The 12,514-nt window shown below is 39.6% G+C and overlaps 2 protein-coding genes across 3 annotated transcripts; both read right to left on the reverse strand.

Annotated features, from left to right (window-relative positions):
* Positions 1 to 2,095: 2,095 nt before the first annotated feature.
* LOC105681231 lies at positions 2,096 to 3,712 on the reverse strand. Its single transcript, XM_033322772.1, has 3 exons — positions 3,480 to 3,712; positions 2,892 to 2,973; positions 2,096 to 2,830 (listed from the first exon to the last, which is right to left on the reverse strand). Exons 1-3 carry the CDS (start codon positions 3,668 to 3,670, stop codon positions 2,519 to 2,521), a joined length of 585 nt encoding a protein of 194 aa, XP_033178663.1. The 5' UTR covers positions 3,671 to 3,712; the 3' UTR covers positions 2,096 to 2,518.
* Positions 3,713 to 5,458: 1,746 nt separating this feature from the next.
* LOC100743991 lies at positions 5,459 to 10,391 on the reverse strand. Of its 2 annotated transcripts, XM_033322770.1 has the most exons (5): positions 9,659 to 10,391; positions 8,933 to 9,141; positions 7,977 to 8,193; positions 7,738 to 7,890; positions 5,459 to 5,715 (listed from the first exon to the last, which is right to left on the reverse strand). In XM_033322770.1, exons 2-5 carry the CDS (start codon positions 9,103 to 9,105, stop codon positions 5,572 to 5,574), a joined length of 687 nt encoding a protein of 228 aa, XP_033178661.1. In that variant the 5' UTR covers positions 9,106 to 9,141; positions 9,659 to 10,391; the 3' UTR covers positions 5,459 to 5,571. The 2 variants fall into 2 exon arrangements, with proteins under 2 accessions (XP_033178661.1, XP_033178662.1); XM_033322771.1 differs by lacking the exon at positions 9,659 to 10,391 and having other exon boundaries at positions 8,933 to 9,438.
* Positions 10,392 to 12,514: the final 2,123 nt, after the last annotated feature.

The following is a 12,514-nucleotide window of genomic DNA, read 5'->3' on the forward strand; positions in this document are numbered from 1 at the left end:
TGGATTGAATAACTACAATTGTTTAAATTACAGCTATAGTAGACTCTGGATTACAATGTTGCGGGATTATTCAAAATTCCAGAGGCTCCGGTGTTCTTTCATCTCCGACAGATATATCAAATCGATACACAAAATTAGTAAAAATCAACAATCACAAATTTCTCGATATACGCTATATATATTATTTCTTCGAGATACTTTCCATTTGTCTCTATGATTTATCGTACATGCTTTTCTCTAAGATACGTGTCGTAATTGTAATCGTTGAGATTATTTCATTTTTGACACGGAGGATCGTGAATAGGGCATTTCAAGCGGAGTTGGTTTAGATGACAATCCATTTTCTTAATCTTCTCGCAGAGATCGGCTTCTTTGATGCAACAAGCTTGCTGTTCGAATTCTCTTCTCAAAGAGCACACCTTCCGTTGTTTGTCATTCTTCATTTCGATTTTTCGTCGGGAACCTGTTTCGTACGCTTCGTCTATGGAACTTGCTAAGCGCATCTGGTTTAGTTTGCGAATGCTCTTCTCATGCTCCTCGTATGGTTCACCTAAATTTACAATTTCAATTTCGTTTGATTCGCATTTAATCGGAGTAATCATCAAAACTTAATTTTCCATCTAGAATTCGTCAAGCTCTTACTTCTATATATTGGCACGGCTCCCGCTTCCAGATTTTTCCGTATTTCGTGAATCTCTTTCTCGCATCTTTCATAGTACGTTCCACGTAAGATCAACGTTGGTTTCCTATCAATTTGACAATCCTCACATTTCCTCTTTAGCTTCGTCTTCTTATCGCGCATGTAGCGTTTATATTCCAAGCATCTCAGCATCTCCTCGATCAAAGTGAACCGCGTGCTGTCGATTCTGGTGAACACACCTGGCCGTTGCTTCGTTCTCAGCAAATGATGTAACTGTAGCGAGGAAAACGAGACAACGACGATAACGAGACAATGTGTTTTTCTTGTAATTCACCTTGAAGAGGATGAACAGTATCCACTGCATGGACTCGCGTTCGATTATCGTCTGCACGCATTCTATCTCTTCCTGTTTGAACCTATCGCACGAGAAAAGAAATACACGTGCATCATCTGTCAAACAACGTTGCCTATTTCTCGCGAGACTATCGCATTTCGATTATTTCATATAAAATGAGTCGAATGAGATTATTGGGTTGGCAACTAAGTGATTGCGGATTTTGTCATTGCCGCCTAATGATACCACTTAGTTACCAACACAATATACAGGGTGGTTGGTACGTACAGGGGTGATTCTACGTGAAAAAAGAAGTCAAAAATATAGAAAAAATTTTTTCGTTTGAGGCTTTGTTTTCGAGAAAATCGACTTTGAATTTTCGCACGGTACGATCTCACTGTAGATCGTTGTCTCGATGGAAAAATTAAAAAAAAATTGTTATTCTATATTTTCGACTTCTTTTTTCGCGTAGAATCACCCCCTTTCCGCTTGTACCACCATAATTTGATCAATCTCCATATCGGTGGTTAGAAAAAGATGCTAGCCGCCCTCGAGGAAAAGTTGCTAGTGGGAGGCGCTGCTCGTTGAAAAATAGGTTTCCCCTATTTTCCCGTAGTTGGGGCAAAGACTGTTTGAAGGACTTTAGTCAGCTAAATCTTAAGATTTATAACGGGCCCTCGGGCTGAACATGTACTGCGCAGACGCATCGGCATCTGACAATCATCTTACTCGAAGAATAGGGTCTGTGTGTGGTGAGGTATGGGACAGAGACCGTTCGAACGTTTACTGTAGAGTGTTACAACTATTTCCTTCTTAAGGAGAGTTATAAAATTACTCCATGCCTCTGCTAGAGAAAGTATTCATCCCTTGACCGCGGCTACGTTGGGCGACAGACTGTCGCCTCGAGCCAAAGCTCACTATCACTAATCTCGAACAATTACAATTGGATTGAATAACTACAATTGTTTAATTACAGCTATAGTAGACTCTGGATTACAATGTTGCGGGATTATTCAAAATTCCAGAGGCTCCGGTGTTCTTTCATCTCCGACAGATATATCAAATCGATACACAAAATTAGTAAAAATCAACAATCACAAATTTCTCGATATACGCTATATATATTATTTCTTCGAGATACTTTCCATTTGTCTCTATGATTTATCGTACATGCTTTTCTCTAAGATACGTGTCGTAATTGTAATCGTTGAGATTATTTCATTTTTGACACGGAGGATCGTGAATAGGGCATTTCAAGCGGAGTTGGTTTAGATGACAATCCATTTTCTTAATCTTCTCGCAGAGATCGGCTTCTTTGATGCAACAAGCTTGCTGTTCGAATTCTCTTCTCAAAGAGCACACCTTCCGTTGTTTGTCATTCTTCATTTCGATTTTTCGTCGGGAACCTGTTTCGTACGCTTCGTCTATGGAACTTGCTAAGCGCATCTGGTTTAGTTTGCGAATGCTCTTCTCATGCTCCTCGTATGGTTCACCTAAATTTACAATTTCAATTTCGTTTGATTCGCATTTAATCGGAGTAATCATCAAAACTTAATTTTCCATCTAGAATTCGTCAAGCTCTTACTTCTATATATTGGCACGGCTCCCGCTTCCAGATTTTTCCGTATTTCGTGAATCTCTTTCTCGCATCTTTCATAGTACGTTCCACGTAAGATCAACGTTGGTTTCCTATCAATTTGACAATCCTCACATTTCCTCTTTAGCTTCGTCTTCTTATCGCGCATGTAGCGTTTATATTCCAAGCATCTCAGCATCTCCTCGATCAAAGTGAACCGCGTGCTGTCGATTCTGGTGAACACACCTGGCCGTTGCTTCGTTCTCAGCAAATGATGTAACTGTAGCGAGGAAAACGAGACAACGACGATAACGAGACAATGTGTTTTTCTTGTAATTCACCTTGAAGAGGATGAACAGTATCCACTGCATGGACTCGCGTTCGATTATCGTCTGCACGCATTCTATCTCTTCCTGTTTGAACCTATCGCACGAGAAAAGAAATACACGTGCATCATCTGTCAAACAACGTTGCCTATTTCTCGCGAGACTATCGCATTTCGATTATTTCATATAAAATGAGTCGAATGAGATTATTGGGTTGGCAACTAAGTGATTGCGGATTTTGTCATTGCCGCCTAATGATACCACTTAGTTACCAACACAATATACAGGGTGGTTGGTACGTACAGGGGTGATTCTACGTGAAAAAAGAAGTCAAAAATATAGAAAAAATTTTTTCGTTTGAGGCTTTGTTTTCGAGAAAATCGACTTTGAATTTTCGCACGGTACGATCTCACTGTAGATCGTTGTCTCGATGGAAAAATTAAAAAAAAATTGTTATTCTATATTTTCGACTTCTTTTTTCGCGTAGAATCACCCCCTTTCCGCTTGTACCACCAGTTACCAACCACCCTGTATATTACTATAAGAAATTCCAGAGTACATAGGAATGTGATAGGATTTTAAACAAATTGAAAGATACCAAACCTCTTCATGTTCTTCACGGTTTCCTCGTTCTTCGTATAGACTTCGTTCAACCATCGTCGCATTTTCTCTATGTCAAGGACGGTTTTCCTGATCCAATAACCACGCCAGAACGCTTGGATCCTCGTAGCCATCTCGTTATAGTAATCCTGCCACATTTGATGGACACGATGCACCAGATATCGATCGACCATGATCCTGGTACGATAACCACGCCAATAACGTTGAATGCTGACTGCGCTCCGGTGCAGCAATCGGAAATGTTTTCGGCTGAGGATGCCGCGGATCCAGGCCTGCACTGCCGAGTCGAAATCCAATTCAAACGTTGTAACGTCGAAAGAACGGTATCCTAATCGAATTTTTCGGAATGAAGAACGGAGAACGAATAGTGTGTATTTAAAGAGAAAAATCTGTACTTCAGCATCGTTATAATTTTCGCTCGAATTCATATATACTTGTACCATTGCTTCTTCTCTATTTTTCATGACTATCGACATTAATACGAGAATTATTCACGAATCTCGCACGATAATTTACCAAGTAATAATATCGGTAAATCGACGAAAGTCTCGTGTTATGGACAATAAGTTTCTCTTTTGCAGCTTCAGAATGTTCCATCAGAATTGATATAATTTGTAAAATCCACTTGTCAAATTTTCTTTGTTTCATTATCGAATTTATCGATATTATAAAAGGCAGTTTATTGACGTTGACGATTAATAATTTGGAAAATTTTGCTAACAATGTTAAACTACGCAAGCGTGGCCAGATACGAATCTCAGATCATTGTCAATATCGTTAGTTGAAATAACGAAAAAAGTAAAAGAAGAACTCGTTGATGACTTGTTGGATGGATATGTCGTGATCTTGACCTTAAGCAATCGATATCTTAACGCACAGTTACAATTACGACACACGAGGCTTTATTATTAGCGCTACTCGCAGCCAGATTGGATAAGAGCGATAACTCGCGTACAAGTTGTGGTTATCGAGCCTGAGGTTATCTTTCCGCGCGTACCACAAAATCTTCGTCGAGAGATCGTAAAAAAACCTGAAAACCTTTTTTACGGAAGCTCACAGAAATTATCTTCGAACAAGAGTCATTAACCTGTATCCTGCGTGCAGCGATGAAATACAAATGTCTGGTCGCTTCCGCGAGTGTGTCTCTGCGCTTGACTTCCTTTTCGAACTCGATGGGATCCACCGTAAGTTCCGCCACGGATGCCATCGAGAAGGATTATTTCGACGCGTAAGTATGTTTTTATTAATGGGAATTCGTAAATGATTCGGTAAATTGTCGGTGCGAACTTCGCTACATGCTTCAAACCATCGATCGTCGAATGTACGTTGCGCGAAGTAGTCGGTGAATCGGTGGATTTCAAGAATTTCTGTTTATCGAGTCCACTTATCTGAACATGAATTTTTATTATGCGAACATAGGTAGAAGGGAGAATCAGTGAACTTTTATTACACCAAGTGTTTGTCTTCAACTGGATTCAGATAAACGAGTTGCTCACAAGCTATGCCGATCAACTTCAAAATAGAAAGACAAATAAAAGTGATGACGTTAGGTTTATTATTTTTCAAAATCTACATCGCTATCCTATTAACTGTTTATATTAGCTTGGCAATTAAGTAATTGCGGATTTTGTCAATACCACCTAATGACAAATATCAATATCATTTTTTTCGGGATAAACGAACTTATGGAAGTATCATAAAATCCTTCGCTTCTTACAACCGTGCATCGATCGTGTACCTAGGTAATGAAATTGGAAAATCTGCAAAAGACAGAGCCGATGGGTGTAGCTTTCGACAGGCTCGAATGCGGTTTTCTATTATTCAGATTCAAATCAAATGAAAATGCGTGGGACCGAAGATTTTTCGTGCACGCGTATCTGTGTCAACATAAAAAGAAAAAAGAAACAATGAGTCATTGATGCAGTCCACAGATTGTAACGAATCGTTTGTAAAGCTAAAGGGTTGTTGATTCACGAAAAGATATATTTGACAAGGTCAGAAGTGACTAATACATTGTTTATTCGTAAGTACATTTCACACATCGGTGCGATGTTTCTTAGGAACAATTTCAAAGTTAATGAGCAAGGCTGATCAGAGAATACAATAGGAACACAAGGAGAGATGTGACAAAAAATATCAACGTGGTCGCAAGCGCTGTCATAACGATGCCCTTCTTTCTTCTGGAAGTTCTTGTCAACACGTGAAAGTCCTTTCGAGCCTATAAAATCACACAGTGAGAATTAATAGAATGAAAAGAATGCAACTTGAAGAATATTCCTCGACAGCGTACGTGTATGACGAATAAAATATAAAAGAAAATACGCGAGAGGGTTTTAATTATAAAATACAATTAGTAAAGTGAAAAAGTAACGAACGAAGCGGCACATGTTTAACGTGTCTGCGCGTTGTTAATCGTCGCTCGATACTCGAGTAATTAACTGTATCGTTTCAACGCGTATAAATAAAAGAGCGTAATCACGACACGCACAACCCTCGGGGAAATAAATGATACGAACACTGGGGTCGTAGTCGGCAATGCGTTCGGCTATTGATCGACGCCGTTTCAATGAATATTTTTCATGCCGCCAATCTAATTATGTCTCTTTGTTATGGCGGAATATGGGTTACTGAACAAACTGAGCTTTCCGTGTATAGCGAATCCCTGGTTCTTTTATGTAACACGTTGACTGCCGGGTAAAGTTCGTATCTTTCGTTTATAACACCTAAATTAAAAATTATATATCGTTATATGCTAATGCGTATTTTAATAAAGAATAAAATCGTTTAAACATTTAAATGTTTATAAATAAATTGTTACTGTACGATCGGAAGTATCACGAATTTTACGAAAATGATTGTTTCATTTTCTAAATACCTTTGACAAGACATTACATATAATACGTTTGTAATACATTTATATACATTTGTAAATACATTTGAAAACAGATTAGGAAACTGGCTGTTTCGGTATTAATAATCTCGCGATGTTGCGCATAATGCAACGCTGCGCTTCAACGAGTTTCGATTATTTGTCTTGAATAAAACTGACCTCAAAATTGAAAAAACTATAATTTCTTTACGAAATCGTTAGGACAATTCTGTTTCTATTATCTCTTCGTTGTTATATATGTCAGAGAAGCGTCAGGAATAGAGTTGTGGGCATTTGCTAGATCTTCATTGGAATGACCATTGCTGTGTTATAACGACGGTACGGCCTGGTAATACGAGTATGGATACTACCGATTCGACGATCAACCGCGGTGGTTGGGCATTGGCGATACTAGTGACGTTGGTCTTAGGTTCGATAACGAATCCACGGTCAACGGGAGGATAGATATACTTGCTCACACAATACTCACAAATCGTAAGGCGGTACTCTCTTTGTCGATAAAATCGCAAGAAAGGATGAATTTTCGTCCCGATAATGCCACCGAGGAAAACTATGATGGGGTGTGTTTACGGACACGAGATCATCGGATTCGTCGAGTATAGCCCTCGTTCCGAAAGTAAGGGAAATTGATGTCGCTGTCAATTGGTCAATTTGTGACAAAGACTGCTTGTCCGTTTGAAGAATCTTAATTACCGAAAAAGTCCAGGTTTTATAGCGGTCAACATCAGGTTGTCCGAACGAACCGTTGGCATATTTTACTGTCACGTACCGCTATGGGTATTCTTTTAATAAGGGTCATATTATCGCTCTATACCTTTGTTAGGTGAAGCGGCCGTCCCGTTGACCGCGGCTATGTTTGGCGGCTGATGGTCGCCTTGAGCCCAAGTTTATTATTACACTACCTGCTAGACCTAAACGCTAGATTCATTTAGTTATCCAAATTAAGCATATTCACTTACTTATAATACCTATAAATTATACTTATTATAAATAAACAGCCATGTCACTGCGCCACGCCAGAAAAATTACTGAAAATTCTCAACGCGAGAATTGATTCTAATTTCAACAAATAAATAAAAAAAAAAAAGTTTATTATTACAAATCGCAAACAAGTACCATTGGGCAGAATGACGGCAAATTGTTTAATTACAACTGTAAGCTTTAATTACAATTTTACGGATTTTCTCGAAGTTCCAGAGGGAAGGCTCCGGTGTCCTTTCATCTCCGACATATATTTCTTCTTATTATATATTCTTCTAAAGAAAGAATTAAATACTTGAACAAACCCGGTATCGCACTGGCGATTCTTACGGCATTCAACGTGAAATCGTTAAATCGTAAATAATTTACCATAATCTGCAAGGTCTGAGTCTTTTGAACGAGTTCATCGAGCTTCTGGCCCCTGTCAATCATTTTCTGTAGGCCATCCATTAATGTTTTTCGGACTTTCGCCAGTTCTCCTTCTAGCTTCGGTAGTATTTCATTTTGTTGATTGTACTCGTGCTGAAACGACAATGGTTTTTGAATTCTTGGTGAAAAATATCGCCGTTTAAACTCGGCAAGGTCGTAGGTTAAATGGTCGAACGTACGACTATCTCCTTTAGAGGTTTCGAGAGATCGATGACCGCTAGATTGGTTAGGTCCCTCGTGAGATCAGCCAGAATCGGTAGCTCCCTGTAAATGCTTCGCAATCTCTCGAGGAACACCTGGGAACAGAATTCCAGCTCGGCTGCTGACGAAGGACAATCCGGTTTCAACGTCAGGCAGGCGTAATGTAGTTCACCGATGAGCACGTGCACCGTGTAGCTGCAAGAGAATGATATTTCTAAAGAACATCCTTGAAAAATCGTTCAGATATTTTTGCAAGAATTATTTTCCAACAGTTTGGAATCAATTTGACGAGCAAAAAGAGTATCTTTATAACTTATACGAACACTTTTATAATCACTTGAAAACACTGTCAGGATCCTGTCGCGCAATCGCGATAATATCGGTAACAAAATTAAAAAAGGTATTCCGAAAAGCAAAATTCTAAAAGTGGAAAGTAGGTGAGGTTTGACAAATGGATCTGATATTTAAATTACAATTCCGTTGATTATCTTAATTGGTTTAAAATATCGCAAAGAAGAATATTATCTACGAAGTATAACTCGTAACTTGTCAGTTCAGAAATATTATCAATTATCATCAATGAATTATCGTGCAAGAGGATTATATGCAAAAATAGATGCAACTATGTGCAAATACTCTTTGTAACCGTAGTGTCATCGTAGAAAATTACACGGATTCTTCTCAAGAATCTAATTAATATGAAAATATCAAAAGAATATCATTGAAAACGTCGAACAGCTAACTTAGAGTTTCCAACATTCGTTCGATGAATATTTCTCGATTATCGAAAAGCCTTTCAATTTCGATGCGCCGCCTATAAAACGAAAATGAGTGTCATTGTATGAATTATTACTGAAAATTCTCAACGCGAGAATTAATTGTAATTTTAATAAATAAATAAAAAAAAAAGAATTGTATGAATTAGCACACTTACTTGTCCCGATCGAGACTGATCTTATCGTTCTCCAACGTCTTCAGTCCGTCGATTGTGCTGAGCGTGATCGCCCTGTACGTTGTATCCTGCTTCACCGGGTAACAATCGGCCACGATCTTGCAGCCGGATTTCTCCCAAAATGCCACCAACGCGTAATGCACCGTTTTATTCATCTTCCTCACAGGACACTAATTGGCTGCCTTCGTCCACTGAAATAAAATAAACGTTGCGAATGATCAAAGTCATCCCACCCATACCCTCTCAATGTATCACGCGATAATATGAATAATAGGAGCTGAAGTATCAAATTACAGCTACTTTGATAATTCAAGCCTCGAGAGAAAGGCTAAAATCTTCGCATGTTCTATCGGTTTTGTCTTATCGAATTTATTGAGTGGGAGAGATTTAACAAACAAAAACGACTTCAAGAGAATTTTTACGAGTATAATTATTTCGCGAATTGCAGCAGCTCGAAGAAAGACAAGTTCAACCTTCAGACAGCGATCGTTTCTTTCGGAAAAGTTGCACTTTGTTAAATCCAAGTTATACGGGCAAACTAACACTGGCGACAAAAAATTCAAGATACGGTAAATTTATATTTCAGCTTATATAAGCGCAACAGAAGAGAATGAACAAAATTGCGGCCTCATACACGTTTTCAAGTTACAGAGTTTATGGTGTGTACGTAACAGCAAAGTAGCAGAGCGATCCATCGATTTGATTTACCTTTCTTCCAGTTCGATCCACTCAACTGCCGCTTATTCGTGACGGATCTCCGGTGCCGCAGATATTTTCAAAAATCGATGGTCGTCGGTTGACCGCTGATAGCGCATTTACGTTGTGGAATACCGGGGGTAATTCGCCAACTGTCCGCTTGGACGTCTCGATCGGTTTCAGAGGCGGACAGAGGCAAACACGTTACTTTTCGTTGGTTGTTTACCAGGCCCGATCGGTGTATCAAGTATGACTAATAAAACAAGTTTCGATAATGCACGATACGCGGCTTGAGCAAACTCGGTTTCTTCTTGAAGCTGTGGTCACGTTCATATGCGATACTCGTATTATCTGTTGCAATTAGCTTCTTTGTGAGCTATTTCGTCTTTCTGCGATCAATCTCGTCTTTCTGCGATCAATCTCGTCTTTCTACGGTCTATCTCGTTTATACATAATTAGATATAGATATAACGAATTTATTACGTTTACGTTTCAGTTAACGACGATCGATTTTTATCTTGTAGTATTTCCGTAAAAGAACAGCTTTAGGTGTAGGAATTAATTCATGTTTGGAAAGTGGGCACGGTAGCATGGCTCATCAGGCCTGCTTAGTTAATATTTGATAATGAGTTTATTTATGTGGTGCAGATTATGTGAGCAAATACTTTTCGTTGAATTACGCGTGAGTAAGCGTCGGTGCAGAATATTAGTCCTATTGTTCTCCTTGGGTCTACGTTACGAAGTAAAAATTACGTTTTAATAGATGTTACTAATACAGAGAGATATACAGAGTACATCTTCGACAGATGTTACAATTCATCGCTTGATACGAAAAAAAGAATTCTTGACAGTATTGTGGCAAATAAAAATGTAAATAGAAGTATGTAAGTAGAAATCGGCAAGGTTACCGTTAAGATATGTTCATTAGTGTTATATATCTCCAACCTTTGACCGAACAGTCATCGAGCACTCGTTTACATGCGTCAGCATTAACTACACCCTTATGGTCAAGGATTTTTCCTCCTGCAAATACGGCTCTGACGGTATTCGGTAACCGTAGAAATTCCAAGGGTTTTAAAATGTCTTTCATAACGTATGTACGTTAGTTGCGCTGACCCCCACCCCTCTGGAATAGATCATGGAAGGGAGGAGCCTGAGCCTAAGGATATTTTCCTCATTTTCGTCGAGGACATTTAAGACAGTGAGAAGCACTTGAACGGACAGTTTAGAATCACACTAGAACTTTTTCGTCGACACGCGCCTGCAAACGGTATCAAAGTTGGAACGATTTAGATTGCAATCAAGTCGGATTTGAGCCAGTTACACAGTGAACGCAGAAGACATTAGAGCTAACCGTCAACAGCATTTTCTCAGCTACCAGTTGCTACAGTTGAAGGAGTATCCAGAGCGGCGGTTGTGTGATCGGAAGAGGTTTCACCATCGCATACCTATAAACGAGATAGAAGCACGATCTTAGTGATTCAGCATCAATCCAGTGCCACGAACAACGGTCGAGCATCGCCAAGCCAATCGTCCATTCCCCACGTTAGTTTATTTACTTGTCTTTATTTGCGTGAATCGTGCATAGAATGGAGCCAAAATTGGCACCTTTACTTGCTGAGCGTGCGGCAATTAAAGCGAAGCTAATGATGTTTAAAAGATTCGTGGAAACAGCAGATTTCGGTTTAGATATTTCAGCTTCCGAGAAACGCATTAAGGCAAACAGATGTCTGTACAGCCAATTCGATCACGTTCAGTCACAAATTGAAATGCTTGCAGTAAGCACCAATGTACAAATGTACAATTTAGAAGAACGTGAGTTATTCGAAGCCATATATTTCGGCGTGATATCTAGTGCTGAGAAGCATTTAAATGATATTCGCACTGCGCAAGCGTTAGCGAGTGATCCAATACCGGGGACGTCTAGTTCACATACTACATCGCATCTTCCTGTAATTCAGCCCGCGTTCGTTGACGATATTCCGAAAAAATGGTATCGGATGATGGAGTGGGAAAACTGGCTCATACAGAAATTAGCGAGCGAGGATACCTACGAAACCCTTATTGAATTAATAGAAGAACGGGCTGAATATGTAGAATATCTAGAGAAACTATTTAAATCAACCGCGAGCTCCACGATCAGGATTGAAGAACAGGAACATTCGCACGCCTCGCACGGTGGTGAACATCCACACGCCTCGCACGGTGGTGAACATCCATACGCCTCGCACGGTGGTGAACATCCACACGCCTCGCACGGTGGTGAACATTCAGACAGTAGTGAACATTCGCATATCTCAAACAGAGACTATGGTGAACATTCAGACAGTAGTGAACATTCGCATATCTCAAACAGTAGTAATCATTCGCGCGCCACAAACAGTAGTATAATAGTAGGATATGAAACATCATTTCTTGGCTGTAATCATACATGTTGGCTGTGTCACGGCAGACACGCGTTGCAGACATGTCCTCAACTATTGGCCATGCCGTTTTCAGAAAGACACGAAACAATTAAAAATCTACGAGTCTGTTTCAACTGCTTCTATTCGGGACATAATGTAATGGAATGCACGAGTAATAATTGCAAAAAGTGTGGGAAGAAACATCATATCGTATTGCATCGCGAAAAGAGAGAGAGAGTGGTATCTCCTAAGCCACAATCGCCCCATATAGCACAAGCATGCATCTGGAATACAATCAACAACGAATGCACGGTCTTGTCGACTGTGATAGTGTATGTTATCGATGATACGGGCGACGAACATCAATGTCGTGCTCTGCTAGACGCGGGATCACAGGTTAACTTAATAACAAAAGGCTTTTGTGATAAATTGAAACTCGCGGTCAGCCCTATTGATATACCAC

The sequence above is a fragment of the Bombus impatiens genome, unplaced genomic scaffold (genome assembly GCF_000188095.3).
Source record: "Bombus impatiens unplaced genomic scaffold, BIMP_2.2 scf_0665, whole genome shotgun sequence".
NCBI classification, from domain to species: Eukaryota; Metazoa; Arthropoda; class Insecta; order Hymenoptera; family Apidae; genus Bombus; species Bombus impatiens.

What these genes read in the sequence shown, in the direction of transcription:
- LOC100743991 (XM_033322770.1), bottom strand. Translation starts at nt 9,105, where the DNA reads ATGAATAAAACGGTGCATTACGCGTTGGTGGCATTTTGGGAGAAATCC. An exon ending in ATCAGTCTCGATCGGGACAA is followed by an intron (nt 8,194 to 8,932) that starts GTAAGTGTGCTA and finishes ATTCTCTTGCAG; the next exon opens with CTACACGGTGCACGTGCTCA. An exon ending in AACCTCTAAAGGAGATAGTC is followed by an intron (nt 7,891 to 7,976) that starts GTACGTTCGACC and finishes TTGTCGTTTCAG; the next exon opens with CACGAGTACAATCAACAAAA.
- LOC105681231 (XM_033322772.1), bottom strand. Translation starts at nt 3,670, where the DNA reads ATGGTCGATCGATATCTGGTGCATCGTGTCCATCAAATGTGGCAGGAT. An exon ending in ACCGTGAAGAACATGAAGAG is followed by an intron (nt 2,974 to 3,479) that starts GTTTGGTATCTT and finishes CTCGTGCGATAG; the next exon opens with GTTCAAACAGGAAGAGATAG. An exon ending in TACTGTTCATCCTCTTCAAG is followed by an intron (nt 2,831 to 2,891) that starts GTGAATTACAAG and finishes TCCTCGCTACAG; the next exon opens with TTACATCATTTGCTGAGAAC.